Source organism: Pieris napi, chromosome 20 (assembly GCF_905475465.1).
Source record: "Pieris napi chromosome 20, ilPieNapi1.2, whole genome shotgun sequence".
In the NCBI taxonomy this organism is placed as follows: Eukaryota; Metazoa; Arthropoda; class Insecta; order Lepidoptera; family Pieridae; genus Pieris; species Pieris napi.
This window is the reverse complement of record NC_062253.1, coordinates 1,245,660-1,263,310: the sequence shown is the minus strand read 5'-3', so window position 1 is coordinate 1,263,310 and position 17,651 is coordinate 1,245,660. Positions and strand designations below refer to the sequence as shown.

The window sequence follows — 17,651 nt, the reverse complement described above, 5'->3', positions numbered from 1 at the left end:
TGGATAAATTTTCATAAAAGTAAAACAGCAATAAAAAAATGAAGGAACGTTGGAGTTTAATAAATAAATAGCCATAAACCATCTAGGAAAAATTTCGCATCGAATGGTGGTAGTTTCATGTCCATACGATCAGTGGTTTAGGCGTGAAAGAGCCTCAAACGAACACCATTTTCTTTTTATATATATAGAAGATAGAAGATTTAGCCTTCCCACCCAAATGATCGCAAAACTGAACGTCATTCGATATGTCAACACTCAACGCAAGAGTATCTTCGAAGAGAGCATTTTTAGCGGAATACGCACAAACTTCTGTCTTCTTGGATATCTTGGGGTTACCCAAGACAGTTAATTGGACTAGATTTAGTCGAACTCAGTCCGAGAGTCCACGTACCAGAGTTTTCACTTCAGGCACAAGTTTGTTCCGGTATTGATCGAATTACAATTACCTAAATTTCTCAACGTAACATACACAGTTGTGAGTCAGCAAGCCTCTCAAATGCTGATAAAATATCATCAATCATTACTTGACTACGATTAATTTTGAAAATGAATACTCTTGTAGAATAAGCTTTGTTTGCTGTTCAAGCTTAAGTAATTCACAATGGCCTTCGTAATTTTTTCTTTATCGCTCGTATCGGAACAGCTTTCCAACGATTCTGACGCTGTGATGAAGTACTCCGTAATGGCATCACCAGGATTTTGTTTCAAATGCAACCTGTAAAGAGTTTCACGGTAAAAGTTGACCAGAGCTGTCATATTTCTTGCAGCGTATTAACATGGATATTAAGTAGAGGGGATTCTTTTTCAGGAACAATGCGTGTTGTACTTTTGTCAAATCAGCGTTTGCGAACATAACTTCAATATCGAGTTTTTTAAACCCAACGTTCATCAGCGCTGATGTTGTAAGAATTATATAAAAATTGCATGGACGATGGACGATGGATGATGAACGATGGACGATGGACCATGGACGATAGACGATGGACGATGGACTATAGTCGATGGGCTATAGTCGATGGGCTATAGTCGATGGGCTATAGTCGATGGACGATGGCCGATGGACGATGGACGATGGCCTATAGTCGATAGACGATGGACGATGGCCGATGGACGATGGACGATGGATGATAGACGATGGACCATGGACGATGGACTATAGTCGATGGGCGATGGACGATGGTCGATGGACGATGGATGATGGACGATGGACGATGGATGATGGACTATAGTCGATGGACAATAGTCAATGGACGATGGACGATGGACGGTGGATGATAGACGATGGACCATGGACGATGGACTATAGTCGATGGGCGATGGACGATGGTCTATGGACGATGGACTATAGTCGATGGACTATAGTCGATGGACTATCGTCAATGGACGATGGACGATGGATAATGGACTATAGTCGATGGACTATAGTCAATGGACGATGGACGATGAACTATAGTCGATGGAAGATGGACAATGGACGATGGATTATAGTCGATGGAAGATGGACAATGGTCGATGGATGATGGTCGATACACGATGGAACGATGGACGAAGGACGATGGACGATGGTCGATGGACGATGGATGACGAAATATAAACCACTAAGGGTACTCGAGAGGCGCGCTCTCCCAACCAACCATATTTATAAAATATCATGAAGTAATAATGATTAGTATTTCTGTATAAAAACTTACCGCAAACACGTCCTTATGTATGCGAAATAGTCCTTCAAGCATGAGCATTTTTCCAATCCTATATCAGGAGTAGTCGGTATCCCAGAAATCGGTGCTTCACCATACTTCCGAAAATATAACTTCCGAATAAGCGTCGACGTGTCTACAGGCACTTGTGTGTTCGTCTCCATTTTTAATGTTTCTGTGTTATATTCTTCAAAGCAAAAATCGACTGCCACTTCTTGCTTCACCTCAGTGACTATACTGGCCAAGTCGTGGGTTGGCGCTAATTCATTTATCTTTTTACACAATGTCTGAATTAGCCAAGAACCGTCGAATATGTCTCTGTAAATAGGTTTGTATTTTATGTTTTTGGAACACCTAGACACAACAGTGATTTATGCGGTATTTCTATTATTTTATAGGGGGCAAACGGGCAAGAGGGTAAGTTGATGGTAAGCCATACCGCCGCCCATGGACACTCTCAAAGCCAGAGGGCTCGCGTTGTCCTTTAGATTATTATGTTGCACCACGTATTATATGAAATGTGCCAATTATCAGCTACTAACACCTTCTCCTTTTTTTTTTACAATTCACACCAATTGACCTAGTCCCATGCTAAGCTGGTGAAGCTTATTATTAATATAATATAAACACTAACTAGCTTTGGCTCATTCAGGGGAAACAAAACTTATTTAATAAGATACAGGAGCAAGGAGACAGAAATAAACTGATAGGCTGATAAAAGCAACGCCGAGGGCTTACGGATGTGAACAGCTTCTAAAGCTGCTACGCTCTTTCTTAAAGGTTTTGAAATACCTTTTTGGCAGCTGGTTCCATAATTAAGAGGTGAAGCAGAAAGTGCATTAAAAAAGCTTATGCTTTTCACAGCCAGGCGTCGAGGAATTTAATCCGAGAAAACTAATCATGTTATATAACAATTTTTCTTCTTCGTTTCTCGTGGTTTTTTTTGACGAATTTTATTCACACGCATTTATGGAGAATATAAAGAAAAGGTAAAAAAATCGACCTAAAAGCATTGATATACAAAAAACCCAAGATGCACACTCAACGTCTAAAAAACGTCCTCAAAAAATGAGCGCAACATTCTAAATTGTGCGCTCATTTCAAATAGTCTCGCGTCTAATAAGTGGAGTCGATGTTATTTACTTGTGTTTTTTTTATAAATAAATTTATGTACTTTTGAACTTTTTTGTGTGTAGTTTTTGACAAATATATTTACGCTATATAAAGTGTAGGTCAGGAGGTAGCCAATTTAAATTTTTTTTTAATTTAAAGAAAAAACTTTTTAACCGGATTAAAGTTATGTATTATTATAAATTTACAACTATTTAACATCCAACACCTTTTGTCTTCAGTCACCGTGACCACGCACGCTGTAAAGCACCCGAAAAGTCGGATAAATTTAAAATTATGTTAAATAGTTGTAAATAAAAAAGTAATGTTCGACTCCACTCAATACCTTGTCCTACCTTTAAGTACGTATACACTGCGTTGTAATAACAACTTTAAGCAATTCGCGTAAGGTTGATGTTGCAATAATATATGCTTGTAACATATACTGTTATAGAAAGGGACAGAAATAGTGTTTCGGGACACTTTCGAGCGTTACTTTTATTCGAGACTGTGCATCTTGGGTTTTTTGTATATCAATGCCTAAAAGGAAGATTTTCAACAAGTCTAATCACTGACTGCCCCGAAGGCCCTAGGGGGGGACGAGAAGTTATATCTAAGCGGTCTCAAATATTATATTAGCGCGTGTTAGGATGATTGCAGTGATTGTTGGTGTATACATGTTGTACGATCCAAGGCTGTACATTTTTTTTTTCGATTACCAAAATTGTAAGAGTATAGCCAGACGTAGGTACACTCTTCGACAGTTATATTGCATTATTTCGCATATATTCTATTGTTGTACGCGACTCATTAATTATAGACTAAAAATAAAATCTTCTATTATTTAAAGCACCCCGATTACCCAGAAACAGTAGATTTTTGTCCTTCGAGCCAGCCTATATCTAATATATAAAATTCTCGTGTCACAATGTTCGTTCCCATACTCCTACGGAATGGCTCGACCGATTCTTAAAAAAATGTTATGCATATTCAGTAAGTCTGAGAATCGGCACTATCTATCTTTCAAACCCCTAAGTGATAAGGGGTGTCCATTTTTTTTTATGATACAGCATACAAAAATACATACAACCCTTAATTTTCACCCCTCTATCATCAACTCCTATTTTTTATTATAGTAGATACTTATTTTTATTGAACTAATAAAATGTTTCCTAGAAATAATATACATGGCAAAACAAAGTTTGCCGGGTTAGCTGGTATAAATATATATATAGTTTTATAACAGAGATATAAGAATTACCTGTGCGAAGGTTTTCCCTCGTAAGAACTGTGGAGAACATAAATGTCTGTTTCACTTGGTAATAGATATGGTTCAAAAGAGGTCGAGTCTTTTTTAATAGTACTTGGTGTGCCAACGTTAACACCCTCTACAGACTGTTCACCACGGCAGGCCTGAAACAATTTTTGTATAAAATTTAATATTGTCCTTTATTATTTATTACACAAAATAAGCTTTACAGATTACTCCGATGCGGTCCATCAAATGCAAAACATTACATATGAATAAAACAACAAATTAAACAGTAAAATTAAACAAAAGACTAAGTAAACTAACATAATTATCATATATTTTAGAAAAGATAGCTTGTAACAGAGACTGTAGATATAGCATTATATTAGGGGGCGTCCATAAATTACGTGAGGTGTTTTTTTTAATTTTCTGTACCTCCCTCCCCCCCCTGGTGAGATGTCGTGAGATTTTATTCAACCCCCTCCCCCATCCACCAATCTCACGTGAGATTTTTCAAAAAGCTATCTTTTTGAGCTCGGAGAACTCAAAATAACACAGAATTCGTACTATTGAGCTCGAAGAGCTCAAAAAGAAAATAAGTTAAATGTTGAGCGTTTAGGTATGGAGTTAGCGGGAAGTTGGAAAGATAGCCTTTAGGGTCAACCATTTTCCTAATTTTTTTTTTCAATCAGAAAAAAAATTACGTGAGATTTGACTCGAGCCCCCCCCCCCCCCCCCCCCCCCTTAAACACCTCACGTAAACTTTAATAAATGTACATACTCAAAATTTTCAAAATCGGTTAAAACCTCGTCAAATTGCCTTACCTGAATAATTAGAAGCTTTGGTTTTGTCACCAAGGAAGGCCTATCCTGCGTTTTAAATGCATTTAATAGATGGTATTCGTGGTAAAGGCCGTCCTTGGCGTGTAAGTAGCCACCCTTTCTCCCATGAGTAAGAACTACAATTGCCACACAACCATATTCCGAGAAATTACGATGGTCAACTGAAAATTTATATTACTAATTTAGCACGCAATTTAGATCCGAAATATAGTTCGAACAAAGACAAAAATGTATCGCTTACACGCGTTTAAGACTGTGAAACTTTCTTTATTTCACATAATATATACAAAAAGTTAAATATTAAATAAAAAAAAACAATAAAAACTAATGCAGTGCTGTGTAATTGTGTAAAAGTGAGGGTGAGTGTGTGAGGTGTGCCCAAGAAGCAGGTAATTTAGCGGTATGCATATTCTTAAGCATATTCCGCGATAGCCTAAGTCGAGGCTTAAATAGTAGTCGTTGGTGCGACGACCGTCAAAAAAAGACGAGTCTGGTAGGCAGGAACTTTGTATGCACTGCACTTCCATGTTCAAAAGTCGTAAAAGTCAAGATTTGAAATTTAAACTAAGACAGGTTTTTCGACGCGAGGCGCAGGTTGATTACCATCTAGCCTGTTGATAAGATCCATTGCCAAAATCTTTTGGTGACTGGTCGGCGTGCTCCTATTTCACCATGCTTCCTGCTGATAGAGGACAATTCTTTGTTTTTAATTTATGTTATTATTATTACTTACTTAAGATGTCATGTGGAACATGGTGTAATGGTTGCAGCTACTTACAAACATTGAGTAAAACAAAAAACTTGGCGCTTAAAAAGAGTGCTTCTACGCCCTTGATTTGAGAACTGGCAGTAAATGTAAAATTAGAAGCATTTAATTTGTCTCTTTATTGACGTTAACAGGAGTACATTGTGTTACCTAAATGAATAATGATTTTGAATTTTGTTAAAAAATTAGATATCGAATGGGTGTTAGTTTTGTTATTTAGATTCAATATCGATATTTAATTAAATGTCTAGAGATTCAATTAACTCTCTGATTTAACTTTATTACTGCGACATATACATAACGGCTTATTTAAGAATGATTTGGACACTGTTGTTGTACTACATATATTATTATTTTTAAACTATTTAACCTTGTTATAAAACTCCTCCTGCGCCTGACAAACGCCGTGAACTTTTTGGGTCTAAGGCAAGCCGGTTTCCCCAGGAATTTTTCTTTCACTGTTTGAGTGAAAAGAAAATACATTGGTGCACCGCCGGGGATCTACGACCTCAGGGATGAGAGTCGCACGCTGAAGCCACTAGGCCAACACTGCTCTTTGCACTGCCCAATAGTAAAGTAGTAAATATAGCAAAGCAATTAAATTAGGCTTACACGTTCCCAGCAGCGTAGACACTTCCGACACCGTTTTTTCTTCATGTAATTCAATCTCAAATCCGAATTTCTTAAACGTGTTTGTTAAAGCGCTAACATCTTTTTCTGTACCCCAACGAGGCTCTTTGTACCCAATTATGTCATATTGGTTGATAATTATCAATAATTTCTCTAATTCGTATGTTTTTGCATATTTGCTTAATGGTCTAGTGTTCGTTGTATCTTCCTTAATATTTATTCTTTTTGGTTGTGAAAATTTCCTTGACGGTAATATCTCATTTTTTGTTTGTTGTTCTTTTTGATTTACAGCTCTTGGCAACACATTTGTTGATTCTGTTACTTTGGATTCCGATATTTTTGGGCTGTTAACTGTCTTGGAGCTGTTTGGCGACTGAGGATTTGCCTCTGGCGTCACTGTGATCACATCACTTGGCTTTTGGTTTTCTAAAGGTAAATTTGTAGGCAACACAGTTTTTGGTTCCGTTACTTTGGATTCAGATATTTTTGGGCTGTTAACTGTCTTGGAGCTGTTTGGCGACTGAGGATTTGCCTCTGGCGTCACTGTGATCACATCACTTGGCTTTTGGTTTTCTAAAGGTAAATTTGTAGGCAACACAGTTTTTGGTTCCGTTACTTTGGATTCGGATATTTTTGGGCTGTTAACCGTCTTGGAGCTGTTTGGCGACTGAGGATTTGCCTCTGACGTCACCTTGGTAACATCACTTGGCTTTTGGTTTGGTTTCTGTTTTGCTGATGGCGTTACGTTGGCTTCATATTCTGGTAGGTTATAAACGGTTCTGTTCGGTCTTTTTCCAGCAGAAAAAGTAAGACGAGTAGACATTGTCTGTTCACAATTTGATCACAAATAATGTTCTTGATAAATTATATGACTTGTATAATACAGTGACAGCTGATAAGTGGTTATAAATGCTTCGTATAGTGGTTTATCAGTTACTGATAATGGCAACCGGAGACTAGAAGTGGCCAATTAAAATGCATACAAAAGTAGAGTCCTAATTCTACACGCCTGGGAAACCAAATATGACGTTTCACTTGAATGTGATTGGGCAAATCCAACGATTGCGTGTCAGTGATTGGAGTAGACGTGCTGCTGACAATAAACAAACGTAATATTATATTATTGTGTATTATTTGAAGCTTGAAAAAGTAACGCCTTATCAAAAAACTTCCGCAACAACTCATTGCAATATAATTTCAATATTTTTTGTCAGAGGCTGCCATTTGGTTAAACGCGCTTAATATGCTCTCCCCGATACATCATATTATGTATATGTCTATTAGGTAATTCTATTGAGGCATAGGGTTGTCGAGTACAATTTTTTGTTGTTCTGCATATTCCAGCGTGAACATGGGCTCAAAGACATCTCTCATCTTAGATATTCTAATGGTTCCTAGACTGAGTAAAGTGTACTATTTTTAGTTGTAAATATATATGATGAATGAAACCTGTGAATAATGCATATACTGACATACAAGAAGTTGCCTTGGTACGAGTATGTATTTGTGTGTTGTTCCCACGAGAATGTAAGTGCGTGCTCCTATTTCATCATGCCTCCTGCTGATAAAGGACAAATCTTCGTTTTTAATTTATTTTATTATGATTAATAATCTATTGATTACTTAAGATGTCATGTGGAACATGGTGTAATGGTTGCAGCTCCTTACAAACATTGATTAAATCAAAAACTTGGCGTGCTTCTACGCTCTTGTTTTGGGAACTAGCAGTAAATGTAAAATTATAAACATTTGTAGTTTTATTATTGACGTAGTTATATAACCCCGTCTGTCACCACTATAAGATGATTATATTTTATATAAACAAAAACCATTGCAACATAATAGTACAAAGATCCTTTATATTTCAATAGCTGAAGTGCTGTTACATGATTAACGAACCACTCTTACATGATTTACGATCCACTCTTAGTTCTTACTAAGTATCGTTTCCTTGTAGAGCGTGAGAACAATGTGTCAGCACAACGGTCACGTAGGCCTTTAAGAATAGGATATAAATATAATAGAACACTTGTAATATTTAGTATTAAACGGACCTCAAATCGGACCGGTTGTATTCATTTTAACTTTAAGTTTTTAAAAACCCTTTTTCGCGGACACACTACTTGACTGGCGCTGAGGACAGGATAGTCGCTCTAGCTGCACGTATTTCTCAATTATCGGTTCGAGCATCAAATTCTGCTTACCTAAAAAGGGGAAACTACGTCGCGATTGCTAAAAACGGCTATTCAAAAGAACAAATAAATTTGTCAAGAACGCAAATCCAAAAGCGTTAAGGGTGTTTTGTGCGAGTGTTGAGGCAGCGATGTACTGGTAAGTCACCTTTTCACCTTTCAAATCCAGCCCTCTCCACTTTTCTTTTGTTATTTTGAGATCGACATCTCTCATCTTAACGATAGTTTTAAGTAAATTGTAATAAGTAAATTAAAGAAACATAGAAGTAAGTAGGTTAGTGCATGAAATTCTGCAACCCTAAAGTAAGTGTACCTAATTATAAGTTTAGATTCACATCAAATTCTGTGAACCATAATTATTGGGTAATTGTGTAATTGTTTAGAAAAAAAAAAAAACTTAAAATGACGGAAATTAAGATACTGCCACGTGAATTCTCATGTGTTATTCCGCTCTTTAATGGAGACGGAAAATTACTTAACACCTTTATCGACAAATGTGAATATGTTATTACCGTTTACAATAGCGTTAACAACCCGGAGCAGGAATTATACCTGTATCATTTATTAACTAGCAAGTTAGTAGGCAAGGCTGCAGTGTTAGTTAGTGAGAGACGGGACATTAAAACATGGTTAGAATTAAAAGCATTATTGATTCAACATTTTGGCGATCCTCGCTCGGAGGAATGCATTGCTATTGAATTGGAAACTATGAGATTACAAAACAATGAAGACTACATCGATTTCTGTAATCGAATTCAACACGTTAAAAGTTCGTTAATTGCGAAAGTAAACTTACTTACAGACCAACATTTAAAAGCGAGTAAAATCACAATCTACTCAAACCTTGCGAAGAATGTATTCTTATACAATCTTCCCGAGGACTTAATTAGAATCGTACGATTAAAAGGATGTGATAGCCTTGAAGCTGCCCTCTCCATCGTATTAGAAGAGGTCAACTTCAAATACCAGTACCAAGCCCATAGCACTATGTTAAGGTCTAATATACAAAAACCATCCATATTGATGTCATCCCCAGAGCAATTAAATAACCAACATCTACGAAATAATTCATTTGTGAATCCATCTCAATTTAAACCACAGATACAACAAGCCCCACAAAGTAATTTTAAGTTTGGCATTCCCCAAAATACGGCATTAAAATCTAACTTTCAGCCCACTGGTTATAGACCACCATTTCAACCCTCAGGATACAAGCCAAATTTTCAACCTATAGGATATAAACCCAACTTTCAGCCCACAGGTTGGCATAGGCCACAATTTCAACCGACTGGATATAGGCCTAATTTCCAACAGAATCAATTCAAATATGGAATCCCCAACCAAAACTTTCAGCGATTTCAAAATCCACCAAATCAATTTAAATTTGGCATTCAACCAACACAACAACCGTATAGACTAAATAGTGCGTTAAAAACTGATGTTTCTATGAGGACAGCTCCTCCTCAAAGACCCACTAATATGAACCAACTATTTTATAATCAACTGCAGGACGATTATGTAAACTTCCCCGAATCAGAATACTACCCTGAAAACTACGACGATACCGTGAACCATGAATATTACCCCGAGGTCGAATATGTACCCACAGAGGAAACCCCTGATACTTCACAGGAAACTGAAACCGAAAATTTTCATACAGAAGCCTCGTCCATAAACCCGACATAGTTCAAATTAATACGGAAAAGGTAAATAAATTACCACATATTTATATCCCCGAAATTGACGCAAAATTTATGATAGATACTGGCTCTACTAGATCATTTATGAGCCCTGATATGGCAAACTTTTATTTTTCTGATTTTAAGTACGAAGAACCGTTCGAGGTGATAAGCACTCACTCACGAAGTAAACATAATGAAGTCATACACATTCCCTTACTGAAAACGTTTCAGAGTCCGCTCAAACATAAATTTTATTTATATTCTATAGATAAAAATTATGACGGCTTAATTGGTTCCGACTTACTGACAGAATTACAGGCAAGTGTAGACATGAAAAATCAATTGTTAATAACACCTAACACAGTAATACCTATTATTTATAGCCCCTCTCGTCAAATCGTACTTGAACCACGTTCAGAAACCCGTGTTAAAATTCCAACTAATTTACAAAACGGTGAAGCCCTAATTGAATATACAGAATTCGGTGACGGCATCCGCATGCCTTCAGCTCTTGTGAAAGTCATAGATCATCAAGCTTCAACAGTTATTCAAAATCTAACTGACCAAACTGTCACAATTACATTTCAAAAACCATTTAATGTCCAGCCCTTTCAACAAAACGATATCATGTGTTACTCCAACACAGTTACAGACGACATTCAGGTTGACGAAATCCTAAAAGAAAATCTTAATAAAGTCCGCCTTGATCATATGAATGATGAAGAGCGAAAAGCCATATCACATTTATGTTACGAGTTTCGAGACATATTTTATACTGAAAAATTACCGTTGTCATTTACAAACCAAGTTAAACACGAGATACGTACGACAAATGAAGATCCGATATATGTAAAACCCTATAGATTACCCCCGATTTTAAACGATGAAATTAATCGACAAGTAGAAAAATTACTGCAGGATAACATAATACAGGAATCACACTCTCCCTGGAGTGCACCAGTCCACCTGGTTCCCAAGAAGTTAGATGCCTCTGGTGAGAGAAAGTATCGCATGGTAATCGACTATCGCCGCCTAAACGAGATCACTATCGATGACAAATTCCCCCTGCCAAACATAACAGATTTATTAGACAAACTAGGAAAAGCTATATATTTCAGTACAATTGATTTAGCTTCAGGTTACCATCAAATAGAAGTTTTAGAAAGAGACAGAAAGAAAACCGCGTTCAGTACACAGAACGGCCATTACGAATTTACGCGTATGCCGTTTGGTTTAAAAACTGCGCCTGCAACTTTTCAGCGAGCAATGAACAACGTTCTCAGAGGTCTCCACAACATTCATTGTATGGTGTATCTTGATGACGTCATCATATTTTCAGCCAGCTTACAGGAACACATACATAAATTAAGAACAGTTTTTCAGCGACTTAGAGACTCAAACTTAAAAGTACAATTAGACAAAACCGAATTTTTATGTAAGGAAGTTCTCTACCTTGGCCACAAGATTACAGAAAATGGCTTGCAACCAAATGATGATAAAATTCAAGCAGTCCTGAAATATCCTTTACCAAAAACCACAACTGAAATCAAGAGTTTTCTTGGCCTTATCGGTTATTATCGCCGATTCATAAAAGACTTCGCTAAAATCACAAAGCCGCTGACAAATTGCTTAAAAAAACGTAATAAAATTGTAATAGATCAACAATATATTGACGCCTTTCAAAAGTGTAAGGAACTATTAACAAATGCACCTCTTCTACAATACCCAGATACAGAAAAAACCTTTATCCTAACGACCGATGCTTCACAAATAGCCTTAGGTGCTGTACTTTCTCAAGGCATAGTAGGCAACGACTTACCCGTTGCTTACGCGAGCAGAACCCTCACTGAAACTGAATCTAAATATAGCACGATTGAACGTGAGCTTCTAGCCATTGTGTGGGCTATCAAACATTTCCGCCCCTATCTTTATGGGAAGAAGTTCATTATTTACACAGATCACCGCCCTTTAGCGTGGCTGCATTCTCTTAAGGAACCCAGTAGTAAACTCACCCGTTGGCGGTTAAATCTCCTGGATTACGACTTCGAAGTAGTCTACAAAAAAGGGAAACAAAACTGTAATGCTGATGCTTTATCTCGTATTAAAATTAACGCATTATCCGATAAAGAATCCATGAAAGTAAACTGTGATAATAAGGAGATACAAAAACGATTGCGTCGCGATTCACAAGACTCAAGAACAATTTCAATTACTGACTCTGAACATACAATCACTATTTCAGACATAGATTCGCAAAAATCCAATGAATCTTTCGAAAAAGTTACAAACCCGATTCCATCTCTTTCGAGTAAATCTGAAACTATACATTCAGCACAAGACCTTGAGTCACACGGTATTCCTATTTTAAACGAAGCAATTGATTCGAAGCCTAACCAAATATTAGTTTTCCAATGGTATAAAAACAGCATTCAAGTTCGTGACGTGTCCCGTGAAAAACAAAGAATCTTAGAAGTTTTTCTACCCATAGATAATGAAAATTTAATCAAACAATTCCTGAAAGAATACATAAAACCCAAAAAGAAATATTTTATATATTTCGAAAATACGGAACATCGCAAACAATTCAGCAACATGGTAATTAGGCTTTTTAAAGGTGGATCAATTCAATTTTATGAGTGTACGGAAAGAATCGTTTTTATTGACGATGAAAATGAACAGAAAGCCGTTATTCTGAAATTTCATCTCGGAAAAACCTGTCACAGAGGTATTCAAGAAACTTTTACACACATCAGGCGACACTTCTTTTGGAATAACATGAAAGAAACTATATCAGCAGTAATTAATTCTTGTGAAGCCTGTAAACAAATGAAATATGACCGAAAGCCTTTGAAACCATATTTACAGTTAACTCAAACGCAAGATGCCCCATTCCAGGAATTATTTATAGATATATTTAGTATTGAAGGAAAAACATACCTCACCTTAGTTGACGCTTTTAGCAAACTAGGACAGGCGATTGAAATTCCTAGTAAAGGCACACCTGACGTTATCCGCGCACTAATAAAATACTTTTCATTTTACGGTATACCTAAGAAAATAAGCTGCGACCCTGGTACTGAATTCAACAACGATCTATTGAAAGAAATGATGTCACTCTATAAAATCGAAATACATATCGGCACGCCTAGGAACCCTAATTCAATGGGAATAGTTGAACGTTTTCATTCCACCTTAATCGAAATTTACAGACTGGCAAAATACGAACAACAATGTACCGACGCCGCATCTATTATGATCTACTCTATCATGGCATATAATAATGCGATTCATACTGTAACAACTTTAACACCGTTTGAAGTAGTGTTTGGCCATGTAGATTCTGAAAACCCATTCAATATAGACTTCGAGAAACAATACTTGCAAAAATTAATTAAAGACCACGCCAAAAGAATAAAAGTTTTATACAAATACATATCTGATAAAATGTTAACGTTTAAGGAAAACTCTAGAGAAAAACGCGGTGGCGAATCCGACGTCCCGTTACCAGAAGGGAAAACCATTTTCACAAAATTAATAAACACTCGCAGAAGTAAGGACAAACCTTGTTTTGAAAAGGCCATAGTTACAGGAAAACCTGAAAGAAACACCATCCCTATTACAATTAGAGGTAAACACAAAAAGGTACCAATTAAAAACATAAAACGACCTTCAAAGGTGGTGCTTAGTGATCATGATGACACTCACGAGCCGCAGTTTGGGCCTTCAACTTCAAAAGGTTGAAAACAATTCAGGGATCCGTAAGACAGGGAACAGCCTTCATCCAACAGGATAACTGGCTTATTTTTAAGGTATTAGATTTGAATGGCCTACTAATGGAATTAGAATATAACAATAGGAAATTTAGTAATTTAGTAAGATAGTAAGTGATGATAAGTCTTAGTTTAAAGAATTTTTAGGAATTAGGGAACAAGTAGAGTATTTGCAAAGAATAACTACTAAAAAAAAAAAAAAAAAAAAAAATAGGCAAATAATCCCTTCACACCGAGTACGAAGAGGAATATTGAACCCTCTAGGCTCTATTATTAAAATTATAACTGGAAACTTAGATCAGGAAGATGCTCAACGATATGAACAGTTAATAAATCAATTAGGTACTTAGTCAACAAAATTTTCACAAACAAGCGTTTAATAGTTGTTTCCAAAATGTTAGATGGACTCATTAATTCATCAGAAATATTACACAATAACTCAAAATTATGGACGAAAGACTAAAACGTGTAAAAACAAAAAAATGTTAAAAGATATAAGTACTAAAGAAAATAATGCAGTATACTCTACATATGTTATAAGTTTATATAATCTTTTTGTAAGTAATTTTAGAACGCTTTATATAAAAAATAAGCGAATTAGAAATTGCTTTGGCTTTCACCAAAACCAATGTTTTACACATTTATTACAGATTTTAATTTATATATCACAGTCAGAAAATCTTATGTATCCACCCACTTGGGATAATTTAGTTAAATTAGAAGATACGATTAATGTTAAATCATACATGATAGACAGGAAAATAACTTTTGTATTAGAGGTAGCTTTAATAACCAATTCAACTTATAGTTATAATAAAATGTATCCCTTACCTATCTTTCATGACCCTAAAAACCTAACCTTAATAATCATTCCTAAATATCCCTATATCCTGGTGAAAGGTGTAACATACTTACCGCTTATACAGCCTTGCAAACAAGTCTCTGAGGAAAATTATCTCTGCACACAAGAAAACAGGGGCACCGTATCCTGAAACGACATGCATTGAGGAGCTGATGACCTTCAAGGAAAACCCATCCAACTGTGACCAGAATACAGTAATTATAGAAGAGAAAATATGTCATCAGAACGTATCCCATCCATTAAGCTGCTGGAGTTACAGTCAACAGTGAACTCTAAGGAAAATCAGAATCCAGTAAACTTACAAGGAATGGAGCTCAGTGACCTGCAACACATGTCTTACGTGCTGTAACAACTTAACAGAGATAGTGATAGTGAAATGGACAATTCAGTGAAAGTGAAAAGCATTAGTTTAGGCACTCTTTTATTGTATTTTGCTAATTGTTGTGTTTTTTTATAAAAAATAATATTATTAATATGTTGCAGTGGCGAAATAGTCAGAATTTGCAAGTGCAATCCCCTGATAATTTCGCTCTTAAGGAGGGAGGAGTTATATAACCCCGTCTGTCACCACTATAAGATGATTATATTTTATATAAACAAAAACCATTGCAACATAATAGTACAAAGATCCTTTATATTTCAATAGCTGAAGTGCTGTTACATGATTAACGAACCACTCTTACATGATTTACGATCCACTCTTAGTTCTTACTAAGTATCGTTTCCTTGTAGAGCGTGAGAACAATGTGTCAGCACAACGGTCACGTAGGCCTTTAAGAATAGGATATAAATATAATAGAACACTTGTAATATTTAGTATTAAACGGACCTCAAATCGGACCGGTTGTATTCATTTTAACTTTAAGTTTTTAAAAACCCTTTTTCGCGGACACACTACTTGACTACGTTCATAGCGTACATTGTGTTACCTAAATTAATAAATGATTTTGAATTTTGTCAAAAAATTTAATATGAAATGGGTGTTAGTTTTGTTATTTCCGTTTCTTTGTGTTCAAATTTCTAATAACACGATACAATATAAAAAAATACTAAGGTACCCCTAACTTTTGCCCAATCTAGTTTTATTCAATCATGGCGAGTATTCCTAGAGATTTTATGAAATATTGTATATTTTACGAGCTATTTGAAAAAAAAAACATTTTGCGTTTACTTCATTTTTGTTCCGCGCAACACTGTCATATCGTACGTGTCATATCGACCGGGTGCAGTGGATGGAATCATGAAAGTTGTAGTATGTTTGTTTAATTTCAGTTTTCATTTTTGATGAATTCATGTACTTAATTGGCTCATGTTTTCTGTTTCGTATATTTTGTTTATCAATGTAATACCGATATGTGGAGCTGTAAGATTACTTATATATAGATTACTTATTTATTACACAGTTAACATATATATAATATTGTATATATAAACAGTGCAAAGCGAAGTGTCATTGTATACATAACGACTTATTAAAGAAATTAATGGGCACTGTACTTATATATTATTATTTTTTTTAACTATTCAACCTTGTTATAAAACTCCTGTGCTTGACAGACGCCGTCGACTTTTTGGGTCTAAGGCAAGCCGGTTTCCTTACGATGTTCTCTTTCACCGTTTGAACGTTAAATGCGCACATAGAAAGTCCATTGGTGCACAGCCGGGGATCGAACCTACGATCTCACGGATGAGAGTCAATTAGTAAAGCAATTAAATCAGACTTACACGTTCCCAGCAACGTAGACACTTCCGACACCGTTTTTTCTTCATGTAATTCAATCTCAAATCCGAATTTCGTAAACGTGTTTGTTAAAGCGCTAACATCTTTTTCTGTACCCCAACGAGGTTCCTTGTACCCAATTATCTCATATTGGTTGATAATTATCAATAATTTCTTCTCGAATTTCTCTAATTCGTATGTTTTTGCATATTTGTTCAATGGTCTAGTGTTCGTTCTATCTTCCTTAATATCTATTATTTTTGGTAGTGAAAATTTCCTTGTTGGTAATGTCTCATTTTTTGTTGGTTGTTCTTTTTGATTTACAGCTTTTGGCAACACATTTGTTAATTCTGTTACTTTGGAGTCAGATATTTTTGAGCTGTTAACTGTGTTGGAGCTGTTTGGCGACTGAGGATTTGCCTCTGGCGTTACCTCGATCACATCACTTGGCGCTTGGTTTTCTAAAGGTAAGTTTGTTGGCAACACAGTTTTTGGTTCCGTTACTTCGGATTCGGAAATTTTTGGGCTGTTAACTGTTTTGGAGCTGTTTGGCACATCACTTGGCTTTTTGTTCGAATTTAATACTATGGTCACTCTTTGATTTGGTTTCTGTTTTGCTGATGGCGTTACGTTCGCTCCGTATTCTGGTAGGTTATAAACGGTTCCGTCAGTAGTTGAACGATCGTAGTCTTCTAAATCTTTCTTTAATTGACACATATTACATTCACACATTTTTCTTCCAGCAGCAAAAGTAATATTTGTAGGAGTAGACATTGTCTGTTCACAATTTGATCACAAATCATGATCTAGATAAATTATATGATTGGTATAATACAGTGACAGCTGATAAGTGGTTATAAATGCTGCGTTAAGTTGTTTATCAGTTACTGATAATGGCAACTGGAGACTAGTAGTGGCCAATTAAAATGCTTCCAAAAGTAGAATGCCTAACTCTACACGCCTGGGAAACCAAATATGACGTTTCACTTGATTGTGATTGGGCTAAAAGAACGACTGCGTGTCAGTGATTGGAGTAGCCACGTTGCTGACAATAAACCAACGTGATCTACCATTCTGTAAAATTTTAAGCTTGAAAAAGTAACGCCTGATCAAAAATCTTGCGCAAC

At 36.1% G+C, this 17,651-nt stretch overlaps 1 protein-coding gene across 2 annotated transcripts; it reads right to left on the bottom strand.

Moving 5' to 3' along the window:
• Positions 1 to 201: 201 nt before the first annotated feature.
• On the bottom strand, positions 202 to 17,340 carry LOC125059671 (caspase-1-like). Of its 2 annotated transcripts, none has more exons than XM_047664196.1 (5): positions 16,530 to 17,340; positions 4,885 to 5,063; positions 4,069 to 4,220; positions 1,692 to 2,015; positions 202 to 715 (listed from the first exon to the last, which is right to left on the bottom strand). In XM_047664196.1, the coding sequence occupies exons 1-5, from the start codon at positions 17,296 to 17,298 to the stop codon at positions 535 to 537; spliced, it is 1,605 nt and encodes a 534-aa protein (XP_047520152.1). In that variant the 5' UTR covers positions 17,299 to 17,340; the 3' UTR covers positions 202 to 534. The 2 variants fall into 2 exon arrangements, with proteins under 2 accessions (XP_047520152.1, XP_047520151.1); XM_047664195.1 differs by lacking the exon at positions 16,530 to 17,340 and adding an exon at positions 6,281 to 7,329.
• Positions 17,341 to 17,651: the final 311 nt, after the last annotated feature.